Source organism: Ambystoma mexicanum, chromosome 4p (genome assembly GCF_040938575.1).
Source record: "Ambystoma mexicanum isolate Mex_15411 chromosome 4p, UKY_AmexF1_1, whole genome shotgun sequence".
In the NCBI taxonomy this organism is placed as follows: Eukaryota; Metazoa; Chordata; class Amphibia; order Caudata; family Ambystomatidae; genus Ambystoma; species Ambystoma mexicanum.
Window position 1 is genome coordinate 681,210,675 of NC_090927.1, and position 13,266 is coordinate 681,223,940.

The 13,266-nt window shown below is 41.3% G+C and overlaps 1 protein-coding gene across 15 annotated transcripts in view; it reads left to right on the top strand.

The window, feature by feature from the left end:
• The window catches only part of RIMS1 (regulating synaptic membrane exocytosis 1), a 1,643,460-nt gene that overhangs the window by 1,068,924 nt on the left and 561,270 nt on the right, over positions 1–13,266 (top strand). For all 15 annotated transcript variants that reach the window (XM_069606225.1, XM_069606227.1, XM_069606239.1 and 12 more), the window contains one exon: positions 5,323–5,448. In XM_069606225.1, the coding sequence (XP_069462326.1) occupies positions 5,323–5,448 (126 nt within the window). The remainder of the gene's footprint in view (positions 1–5,322; positions 5,449–13,266) is intronic.

The following is a 13,266-nucleotide window of genomic DNA, read 5'->3' on the forward strand; positions in this document are numbered from 1 at the left end:
GAGGTGGGCGGTGCGTGTTTGGGTGTGTGAGGCTGGGGCGTGATAGATGCAGCGTGATGGCTGCTAGGGTAATGAGCGTGGTCATAGAGGTAAGGCTGAGCGACTGATGTATGGGTGCGAGAGCTGAGTCTGTTGTTCCTAAGTAGTGTGGAGGGTGGAGTGCGTTGGAGAGCTATGAGGTGTTTGGTGCGTGTTCTTAGTCTACAGAGCCTGAGGTGGAGTCGGTGATGTCCCAACGGATTGGTATGGCGGTTGAGTGTGGAATGGAGTGCAGACGACGGTGTGGTGTGTATGAGGTCAGATGGTGGGGTGGGGCATGGGTGGGCATGCTAGTCTGGGTGCGCAGGCGGCATGCTGCAGATGGTCAGAAGGGAGAGGGAAGTGATGAAGATGGAAGAAGAGGAAGGGAGGTGCGTAGGCGCTTTGGGGTGTGTGTCAAGGGGCTGCATTTGTAGACAAGAGATGTACAGGCAGGTAGGCAATAACACTGTTATTAATTATTATTAATTATTATTATAACACTAGTGAATTACATTTGAAAATGCACTTCCGGTTCATAGCAGCTGGTTAAATGTGTTTCTGGTCTCTCCCCATCAGGCAACGGGCTTGGGGTCTCCACCCCCATGACAAAACATGGCATCTATCAATGCCTACATTTTCGGTCTGGCTTTTACCAGTGTGATCCATTGTTAGTCCAACGGGCTTGTCCCAGTTACCTCAGACCGTAAAAGTTCTCATAGTCAGCAGTCTTTGGCACACAATCCAGTCTATAATGAACAAGGATTGTCCACAGCAAACAAGGACAGGTTTTAGATTACAAATTCTGCTAAAATAAAACAAAAATAATAAAATGCTAAGGATGGGGAACACAGACCAATATCATAGGAGCTAGAAGGAAGAAGAATCCATCTGGAGGACATTCCTAAAAACAAAGACTCCCCGACTCCTCCTGCAGCTCTATCTTGTTTAGATTTATATATTTATTTACTAGTCCAGGGACTGCACTGTACCACATGGCGAGCTGGAGGTTGTAGGGCTCATGGTGCCGTGCATGTACGGAGGCCTGACTCCCAGGTTCTGTGCATGATCATTATGGATGGCATCAGTGATTTCACAGAGTTCTGTTGGCTTTGTATCGATGGGCTTGGGACCATTTCAGCCCACAGGAAGTCAGGAGAATTGTGTCTTAACACGCTCTAGTAAATAGCCTTCTCTGTTTCCTGTATCTATTCTCACCACCTCATCCTCTGCCCTGTTACTCTCTGTTAGTTTTCTCACCATTGTTCCCTTCCTTTCCTTTTTGCCCTTGCCCACCTATACATCCAGTCTTCTCCCTAAAGGTTTCATCCAGCATACACCTTGTTCCTTGGCCCGCTGGAAAAGCATCCCTTCCTCTTCTTCCAGATCTTTTACCATTCTGGAACTAACACATATTTTTCTTGGCACATCTCCAGTGTTTCTCCGGCGTAGTCTGACTGCTGTCAGTATCTGCTCTAAGCTTTCCTTGCAAGTGCTTGCACTGTCCTCGCATAATGCTAAATCAGGGTCTGTCATGTTTCCTCATCCACAAAATTCTGGCTCCCATGTTCCACACATAAACGGTTTGGATATATCAGTAATTGCTCCGGAAACCAAACAGAAGACCACTCACCTTGTTTCCATTAACTGGTGACCTTTTAAGCCCACAAGTTGCCAGGAGAAGCATATCTTAATGAGATATAGTCAGTAGCTTGCTCTGTTACCTGGCAGCGCTTCTGACTGCCTCTTTCACTCCCCTGTTACCTGTTTGTTCCCTTTCTTGCCCTTGCTCCCTCCTGTGAGGTCCCTTTCTTGCCTTTTAGCCCTTGCCCTCCCATCACTTCTGCCAGCTTTCTGAGGGTCTCATCCAGCCTCTTTCCTTTTCCTTGGTCCTCTGACAAAGCCTCCCTTCCCCTTCTTTCTGTTTTGCTATCAGTCTGTAATTGCCTCATATTACTCTTGGCTCATCTGCAGTGTTCCTCCGGCTGGGTCTGTCTGCTGTCAGTATCTAGTCTAAGCTTTCCCTGCCTGTGCTTGCACTGTCCATGCATCCCACTAGTTCACGGTGAGCTCCTTCGTGGTGCGGGGAATCGGGGCAGCAAAACCAGGTTTTCATCTTCCTGCGAGCGTTAAGACAATTCTCAGCTTTATACCACCAAGAGCAAGTGTCCAGCCAGAAATACTCCAAAACAGACTAGAGAAAAGACTCACGGATGCAGCGCAGGCGGGACCCGGTCTATGACACTCTGTCTCACTTTATCATCATCCCTCTGTACCTAAATGTCTCTCTCTCTCTCTCTGTTTCACTTCTTTGTGCATCTCTCTGTCTTTTGCATTTGTATCCTTTTTCTCTGGATCTGGCTCATTTTATTTTTTATATCTGTCTTACTGTCACTTGGTCCATGTCCTTTTTTTCATTTTATCTCTTTGCAGTGTGCCATATTCCCCTCTTCACTTTTATTTTCTCTGGTTTTCTCTTTCTTTACCTTTTTCTCTGTTTCTCCCATTCTGTCTTTCTCTCACTCTATTTGACTCTTAGTCCTTCATTTAAAGGATCATTACAAAATGATGTCTTCCATCTTCTCCAGACAGGTGTATAATAGCAGCAGCAGAAACATATAAAGTCTGCAAGTGGAAACTATGGAACAAAGGACATTCTACTGTTTGTATTTTTACAACAGGTGTCAATTGTGTGCTCCCTGACAAACATTAGAACATGTTGTCTTCTTTTTTGACAATCAATGAGCATGGAGTCCGTGCTTCCCTTTTGTTGTTCTCACTGCTAGCAGTTCTCTAGCCAATCAGCAAGCTTTGGATGGAGGCTCTAACAGCCTGTAAAAGCTGGATTCCAAGCTTCCGTTTGTGTATTGTGTACACTGGGCACTGGTCAAAGACACATGGACAAGCTGTGTCTTAGGAAACCCAAGGTGTGGCTGCCTTTTCTTTTCTGCTGCACAGGCTCTAATAGCCATTGACCCCTATTGTGTTCTAAGCAACCTTCACACTCTTTGGAGATCCTCGCTTTTGGCTTGGGACCATTGGGACCACTAACCTGGCCAGAGGTCACTTACCACACACTACAGCCCTCCAATACAGGCTCTAACACAGGGTTGTTCAACTTCACTCCTTAAGGACCAGAATCTTGAAAGTTTTCAGGATATGCCTAATTAATATACATGCGTGTAAATGTGCATACATTTAGAATCATTGTATGCAAATGTATCTCATGAATATTAATGAAGGGTAGCTTGAAAATCCAACATGTTTCCAGCCCTTGTGGCCTGGAGTTAAACAACCCTGCTCTAACACTGCAATATATGTCTATGCAGTTCCTTAACAAGGACTTCTATGCATTGTGGAGTCTGATTTGGAAAGAGATGGCAAGGAGAGGAGGAGATTCAAAGGGATTATTAGAAAATGAATTCACTACAGTTTCCTGGTTTTGTTCAGTATTCTGGGGCTAATTTGGATTCTGTTTTCGCTCCATTAAGCGCTAGAAAATGCTTGTTGAGTAGAGCCAAATGTGGAAAACAAATAGGAAGCGGGTACACTTTGATATAGCTATTTAAAAAAAAAATGAAACACAATCTCCTATTTGCTAATCTTGTTAAAAATCAATTTTACATTGCAATTTTTTGTTTGACCATATTCTTCTTATATTCTTATACAGAAACTTTTAAAACACTTTACAAATTGTTTGATTTGTCTCTCCCGAGGTCAAAGGTTCCTTTTCAGATGGGTTACAAAAACGAATTAATGATTATTAGACTGAATCTTAGTTTTAATTAGGATCAAGTTAAACTTGGTGGTCACAACGGAATGTTATAGAAGCGGTTACTTGCATCAACTAGTAAGTTGATAAATATATGAAAGCATCACAATGTAAAATCATGTAAAATATATGTGGAGGCAATATTTAATAATCATTTGTAAAGAATGCTTTAATATCTTTGTGTTGCATAAGGAAATGATGATCAGATTATGATTCTTCATTTAATAACTTCTTTTTTTTCTGTCTCTTTTTTCTTTTATCATAGTTTTCCTCACACATGCATTATCATTATTTTTATTTTGTGACTTCAACTATTCTTGATTATATGAATATGGAATAATCGGTAACCTGTTAGATATGTTGTGTATTAATGATTAATAAACTAGTAAAACACAGCCCTGAAGAAGGTCATATCAGTGGGAAGAGAATTGTAGTCATGCTACCTTATGAAACGCAAGTTAGCCAACGCAAATTGCATGGTCACAATGTCACATTAGTTTTTGTAATCCATAGGATTAGGAACCTTTTCCATGTAGGAGAGGTAATAACAAACAATTTGTAAACTTTTTTGTTTGTTTTTCGATACAAATATACAAAGAATATAGTCAAACTAAAAATTGAAATGTAAAATTGATTTTGAACAAGATTAGCACATGTGAGATTGTGTTTCATTGGTTTAAAATTATGCTTTTTAGATCAAGTGTTTTGTAAAACTGTCTTAGAGATGCTACTTATTATGACTTACTAGTGTAAAAGCCTGTATACACAGGCTAAAGTGGGTAGAGGAAGACATTTTCAGAGTGTTAATATATTGTGTGGTAAAACACAATTCAAGTGCAGCATGCTTCTCTCATTCAACTTGAAGTATACTTTTGAAGTGGAATCCCTGTCTTGGGCCTTTTCTGCAGCTAATTGTATGTTCTCATTATTGAAACACATTTTGTTTGTCTGGAAGATGAACTTGAAGTCTTATTAATGTATGTGTAAGACAACAACTCCCTCAAGCTGTGATAATACACATTTTGTTCGCCTTGAAGATTAACTTGAAGTCTCATTATTGTATGCATATGGCAACAGCTCCCTCTAGTGGTGACAAAAGGTGGAGCAGGCAGTCTCGACTGCGAATGACGGCATCAGGAAAATGTGCATCTGGCTTTTTATTATATTTTGTATGATATGATGTTAAGTTGAACAAGTAGAGGGTAAAAATTGCAGGGCACGAAATCCTTTGCATTAGAAATAAATAGGTATTTTTAATATTGCTGTGATTATAATTATATATTTTTATCATGACTTCTGCCGATAAGCAGTATATTTCCTTGTTTTTAACATATATGTGCAATTGCAGCACACTTTTCTTTCTTTGGCAGGAGCTTTCTGGAGAGGCAATATGAAAGCTTGTATATGATTTGGAATAGAAAAGGTTTTGTGGTGTTAAACATCAATAGACTAACTCCCTCCTCTGTGAAGTAAACTTTCTAATAATGCAGTTCCAAACGTCTAATCAAATTTCTTTTTGGGAACATGTGTAGGAGTTTAGATGAAATTCATCAAATGAGAAGATCGCGTTCTCCAACTAGACACCATGATGCCTCTCGAAGTCCGGTTGATCGCCGACCCAGAGATATGGATAGTCAGTATTTGTCAGAGCAAGAAAGGTACATTTTCAACCAAAAATATTTTTGGTATACTGTGCAAATATGTATGTGTTTCAGAAAAATGCATCTTCGTATACATATTCAATTAAGGAAAAATGAATGACTGTAGTGTTAAAATGCATTTCTTTTTATAATCATTATTAAGGTGGGACTTTCTGTAAAAAGGGTAGACAACATCTTTCTGGTGTCACTCAAAATAGTTAGTTCACTTGAAGTAGAGTACCACTATATTAGTAGGTTATGACACTGTATTTTTAATTGTTCTCAACACTGTTCGCTACCTTGGCTGGCCTCTACAGTAGTCTATTCATACTGTTACCGTAGCTTCCACCCAGGCTCTTTGCCACCCCTTGTGCTATAGTCAGCTCATATTGGTATGACAGAATTATTTTTCAATGTGTTTCTGCACTGAATTCATTTGATATGTGCTTTTTAAATTTATGTTTGCCCTGAATGGGTGAAATCCTGGTTTAATGTAAACCACTGCACTACAATTTTCAGCTCCCATTTATTGTGGGTAATTGATAGTTGAACCTGGGCATTTTAAATTAGGCTTTCTACACTGAGTTTTACGTAAGCCTTGTTGCCAGATATTATAAATTGGCCAGGCCTCTATAGCTGTGACTGCAGTCAGGGCTCTAGGATACCTACTTACCCTTATTCCCTGCAGACTGTAATGTCTTAAGCCTCTAATTAATGATCTTTAAATCGTTTCCCTTTTCAATGCTATATTGTTCTGGTGTTATGTACAGTGATCCTCTGCTTCATGACACCCAGCTGCGCTTTATAAATAGCTCAGATAAGTTCGATAAATTAATATAGGTCTTGTAATTCTAATGATAGACTTTATAATACAAATGATGGTCTACTGCCATTTTATGAGGTAAAATAAAGAATACTTAACTCCAGAAAGGATAGGACTGACAAACATAGCAACCAAAATGGAAATTATCCTCTCTAAAGGTGTTCAGTATTACTCTCTGGACCAGCAGAGGGATACTATTGACACATATATGCCTCACAGGCTACCCAACACACTCAGCCCAGGCATATAAACAGCCCTAAAGACATTGCATCAGGCTGGCACAAGAAAGAGGTGTGAGAAGGAGAAATCGGGGAATAGCCTAGAATCAAAGACTTTCATGCTATCAATAAAATAAAAAAGCAGAATTTAATGAGTGACACTTGTAAGACTTCACTGTTTCTATGTCAGAATACCAATGTGCTATTTCTATTAAAATTGAGCAAATCTCCCCTTTTAGTCAATTTTGTTATTGACAAATTTGCAGATTTTTATATTTTTTTCGATTTGGATTTTCCACCTCTAACTCTCACATTTCCCCATCCCTACACTTCACACATCTGTTACTGGCCCCTTTTTGATTGCGACATCTAGGCATGTTGCCAGGACACCATTCATCAACATGTCTTGTTTTTCTTTTCTTAAAATGTTTTTCTCATACTGACGTAATATGCATCATCATCACAAAGTGCAGGAGAGCTCTGAGCAGCTTTGAGAAACAAAGCATTGGCATGATTCAGCAAGAAAGCAGGCACACAGACAGTTTTGCAAAACCTTCTGGATAGAGCATACTATCTGCAAATCCATAGATGTCTAGAAACCAACCATATCCTGGGCATGCGCCAGACAGGGTTCTGCCCGGGCCATGGGACGGAGTCTGCACTACTCGACCTGAAAATCCAGATTGATCAAATCAGGGATGAAGGCAAGCTCGCCTTGCTGCTGCTCCTTGACTTATCAGCTGTGTTTGACCTAGTGGACCACAAGATCCTAGGTGGGCAGCATCCTCCTCAGCCAGCTTCTCTCCCGTAGCCACAGTCTGTATCGCCTCATTCTTAGGAGACCACTCCATTAGAGTATTTTCTAAGAAGGCCAGTGCCCCCCCACCCAGCACCTATCAACTGCGGAGCACCTCAAGGATACTGTGTATCGCCTACTTTGTATAACATATTCACGATTCGACTATTTGCCCCCCTGGACTCTTATTGGCATATGTTATACAAACTATGCAGATGACACACACATCTTGCTGCCCCTCTCTGGCAACTACCTTAAATACTCCTCTTCCCTTAACTCTGTTTATTCAGCCATCCAAACCTGGATGGCCACACACCGACTATGCTTGAATGGCGAGAAGACGGAGATCCCTCTTGTGGGCCCCTGCACAGTGATCAAGAGGCTTGATCCCAATTCTCTGCCTTCCACATTGCCGGAATTTCAATCTTTGTCTCGCCTTTTGTGAAAACCCTTGGAGTATATCTTGACTCCACCCTCTCCCTTCTTCATATTGCCATATTGCCACTCTAAACTCTCGCTCAGCTGTCAAACACCCCTTCGACATCTGCCCCCTTCTGGAGGAACTTCACCTCTATGTCCTCGGTCTCGCTGAGACATGGTTCACGGCCAGCTCTGTCACGAGCTTTGACAATCTCCTCCCTGATGGCTACAAGATCGTCTTCGCGCCCAGGTCCAACCGTTCCGGAGGGGGAGGAGCCCTGATGTTCCCCGAGTGGATTCCTGCCTCTGTCATTGCTAAACAGGCCTACTCCTCTTTTGAATCCCTCGTCTGCAAGCTCTTTCTCTCTCCTAGCCATTCCATCACTGTGGCTACTATCTACCGGCCACCTGGTCAGATTTCCTCCTTCCTCTCTGAGTTATCATTACCCTTAGGTGAAACACATTAGGTCCCATTCACAATTCATTCCTCTAGGTGTTAGTGAGTCGAACAGATCAATCCATGCTACCTCTCTTTATAATAGTTTCCTGTGAAGGTCCCCACCTCTATTGGGCAATGTGACTTGTTCCAATACTATGCATGTAACATTATGCCTAGCCTCCACGAAGTGTGTTGCTACCAGGGACTTAAGGTTTTTTGTCTGAATGTTGTTCATTCCAACTGACCTTTGCTTTGCGTGTTGTCATTCCTATGTAGTAGTACCCACATGGGCTTTTCAGTGCATATATCACATTCACGAGTCCCATGTATAGGATTATCTTAATTCAATTTTTTTTTTTTACCAGAGTGTGGTTGTATGATCTTATTACCTTTAATGATGTTTCCACAATGCTGACAATTACAACAATGTTGTGTTCCCATATAACGTGTGTCAAATCTTTTTGGCAGTGCAGACTCCGCTCTCACTATTCCTGTAAGTGAAAGTCGGTAATTCAGGAAAAAGTCTCTGTAAGGTTGGGTCTATTTGCATCATGAGCCAATGTTGCTTTATCACATTGTTGATTCTACAACTCTGTGTAGAGTGTGTTGTTAAGTAAACCAAGGATGGACTTGTCTAAGACAGTTTAGATGTCAATAGAGGCTCTCTCTCTGTATTCTCCACTTTTTCTGCTATTGCTTTTATCAAATCTTTATTGTATCTCCTCTCCAGGAATTTATTATGTAACTCTTGGGCCTGTCTTTTGTAGTCTCCAAATTAGATATATTTTGCTGGTACTTCAAGAATTGACTTAAGAGTACACTGTCAATTGTACGTTTGGGATAGAAGCTGGTTGCTAGTTGTAAGCTATTCTGATCTGTTGGTTTTGTGAAAATCCTGGTTTTGAGTGCACTATTCTCATACTATACCTCAACATCCAGTAAGTGGATCTTGGTCTCACTCTACTCTGTGGTGAATCTGATCCGTGGGTGCATCTGGTTCATGATTGCAAAAAAGTTGTCTAGTTCACTAATGGGTCCAGTCCAGATGCCCAATACATCATCAATATATCTCACACACATGGAAAGATGTTGCAGTCACCTTGCCGAGTTCAGGGTGTGTTCTGTCTCTAGGTAAAGCATACAGGTGTTTGCATAGCTCAGAGCCGGGGCCACTCCGATGCTTGTCCCTGAAACCTGTAAAAAAAATACCTCTCCTCAAACCTAAAGAAGTTATTCATCAACACCAGCTTAAGGAGAGTTAAGAGAAAGACCCTGCCAGCTGTGAAGGTGTCAGATGTTAGTAAAAGCCACTCCATGGCCTCTAGTCCTGCTTCAAGCACTGCATTAGTGTTCAGTGACGCGACATCCATGTTGAAGAGAACGCTGTATTTAGTTTGGATAAAAAGTGTGTGGTGTCCTTCATGTATGTAGCCTGGCCTTATCTAAATATTTCGCCAGTGGTTCAAGTAAACTACCCATGGCTGCAATGACCAGGCATCCAGTTGGGTTGACTAGACTCCTATGTATCTTGGGTAATATATTTTTTTAAAAACTGCATTACCGGATGTGTTATTTTTAAGAACTGTCTTGTATGCTCAAAGATCACTTCCCTATTCTCAGGAGGATATCTACCCAGATCAGCAATCTGTGGGAGGAGACCCCATACAAAGAACATTACCAATAAGTAATTTTCCCTACACTCAACTCTTAAGATGCACCAATGGTTGGTTCTGAAATTAGACATCATATTCTTATGTACAAGCATAGAACTTTAAAAGATGGTATGGAGTAAGACAGCATTTTAAACCCTTATTAAATGTGAAAGGGATAAAACTGTTCTTTACATTACTTTAATAAACAACACCATATGCATGATGTGCAAAAATGAGAAGCAGCTAAATTCAACAAGCAACTATCCCATTCCACAATGCTGCTCATTCACAAAGCTTTGCCAGGTAAAATGTGCAACGAGTATTGCACATTTTAAATGTGGTAGTGCTCCTAATTATTTGTGAAACATTTGTGTGCAAGAACAAAATTGTATATGGAAAACTTTGTCCTGGGTAATCGAAGAAACATATCTTTGTGTTCTCCCTCTGTCTCTCTCGCATACACTCTTGCCCCCTTTGCACCCTTTTACAATTGGCACCTGTGGCTTATTTTATGAATAATACATTAATTAATGGCAGGCAGATTGAAAGCATAGGGCAGAATCAAGCTGATTGTCCATAATATTACTTTTATATTATAACATGCCTTTCCCGGCGTAACATATGCAGTTCTAGCATATCTTAAAGGTCAATATCAGTCAGTAATTCATCCCTTCTTAAATATCGGAATTACCACCAATCTGTCCAGGAAGTGGGCGTAAGTACTGTGACTTATTATTGGTCATTAAAAAGGCTAAACCTATCAGATGGAATGAGAGGTATGCGTGGTATAAGAGCAGTATCTACGTTCCATTGCTCACACAGGCCTCTATGATCTGTCTTTGTAGACATGTAGTTGTGAACCTTTTTATATTGCAGATTCCCTGTGATGACATAAGATACCGTGGTAGCATAATTACAGCACCCACTTTCAGTTTTGGCTTGTGAATAGGCATTTGTCCTGGTGGCAAAGGATTGCCTGGTAGCATAATTACAGCACCTACTTTCAGTTTTGGCTTGTGAGGAGGCATTCATCCTACAGCATTTCGCTCTTTAGAGATTGAATTGTTGAGCCAGTAATTAACTGTTGATTAACACTGGAGCTGCTATGCCCTGTGTGAAGAGAAGTGGGGGTGGAACTAAGTAACTTCTGAATGTTTCCGATAGTGGAAGGTGAAGGTGACCACGTAGAACCATGCTCAATCTGTTTGTTGAAATGATAGCTGTTGTTGAAGTGGGTGCACTTTGTCATTTTGACAGCAGAAGGCAACCTAGCACTGATTAATTGCATCAGCTGAGTATGGAAACATACCTAAGCAATTTTATATGTAGATACATTTACCAAGTTTTAATCGTGGCTATTTTTACTTTAGCTATTTTAACCGTTTGTCTTTTGCCGCAGCCGTTTTTGGAAATTTGTGAAACAAATATGTATATATGTGTTGTGTTTAGGTAGGGAATTTGGGGGTGATGGTTGGCAGGGTGAGGTGGGGGTGGGTTAGATGGGGGCTGAAGGGAAAAAAACAAGTGCAACCATGATAATAATATAATGATTACATTACCTATCGGTCATTTTATAACAATCTTAACAAATACGTATTCATTTTTTGGACCGATACAGGGGCAGAATTGCCTAACATCAGGCCACCAGCCCTTGCCCTGGAAGCCACAAGCAACGTTAGGGCCTTGTAGAGGGCTCCAAGTCGATATCGGCCAAGTCGGCACCCTTTGTTGTCCTTAACGCTTTTAGCCCCATGGGGTCCCTCCAGCCTTCTAATATTGTTTTTTCTTTACAGGGAACTGGGTTTATGCCTACAGCACAAGCCAGATTCCCTTTGAAAAAAACACAAAACAAGATGACCACAACATAAAATAGAAAAGGTTGTGCATTTCTTTTATATGCTACTGTCAGCCATCTCAGGAGTATTGAGCGGCAGAGCGAGGGGCCAGACCAGCAGACTGCATGTTATCAGGGTATTGCATGATATGAGGAGGTTCTGGGGGGATGACAACCAGGGGTGGATTTGTGCAGGAGCCACATGGGTAGGGGAAGTAGAGGATGCAAGAGAAAGCAATGACAGTCTGAGAGAGGCATTGGCAGCCCACAGTGGAATCCATGTTTTTACTGGCTAATCTAGTCTGTGTTTCATCCAATGAGACTGCACACTGCTTCTTTACAGGATGCAAATTCTGTATGAATACATACTGAATGAGTTTCTTGAAACTTTGAATCCCAAAGCCAGTATGCCACAGTTCTCTGTGTGTTGGCGTTTTCAAGGTGGATCCGGGAACCTTCGCTCTTGTGTCTTGATGTGATATGGCAAAAACGTTTAATTAAATAAAGTCATCATTAAACATTTGCTCTAATTCTATAGGTGGCAAGTGCAACATGTTTGCCCTCTGCCCCCAGAAAATAGAGCACCTTGCTTTCCTCCTATGGTAAATTCATGGGCAAGTGCAGGCAAAATCATTACAAACCTGATGCACCTGATTTTCAAACACTGCGGCAAGATCTTCTTAAATAAGTTGGCACTCTAAGACAGGCACTTCTTATCAGCAATGGCCTTGCTGGATTACCTTACTAAGATACTTCATCATATCCAGATCACCAGGGCAACACCACTACTAGACAGTAAAGAACACAACCAGCTCTAAGATCCCTCCACTGGCTGCCGGTCAAAAAAATAATCAATTCAGGAAAACACTAAAGGGCTTACTTTTAACACACACAGTTATTCAAAGCACTGTCCAGCAATCAACCACCAGACTTCACAACAGGCCCTACTGCTTTCTGCTCATGAATCTAAGATCAGAGCCCATAGTTTATACTCAACCTCCTAAACCTGCGGCCAGGCAAACAGCAGAGGTCTGCTTTGCTTTGTTTCACCATGATGCCTAAATCCATCAGAGCCTGGAGTGCATGCCCCGTGATTGATGTAAATTTACTTGAATGGCCACTACACACTGAACCCAAAACCTGCAGCATGCAGATCTTACTGCAGAAACCCACCTCCATCTTAACTACTCCAGTTGTCTGACTTTTCTTTCTGTGTTCCCACTCTCATCCAGAACATGCTATACTGCACTACCGGCAAGATTCTGCCACACACAATTCAGTGTGTCACTCTAAACCTCCTAACCAGTGTTTCCGCTAGCCCCCCAGACTAATAATGCATTGAAGTTTAAGATAAGTTAAGTGATGTGTATACATTTATAACATATATACATGTTAGGGCTGATGTTACCCATGCAGTAGTAATGGTTAAGCTGGACACCCGATTAGAAGAGTAAACCTTTACAGATGCTTATAACTTTGGCACTCTTGAAATCTCCACAGAACTTTCCACATACAATATGGACCTGATTCTGCATTTCTTTGGAAGGTTTCAGAGGTATCTGACAAGAGGAGCAATAGTTAAATGGAGTCTCAAAATGTACATGTTCCCATTCATTTTCTACAGGCAGGGTTGTTCCCACCTACATCCCAAACG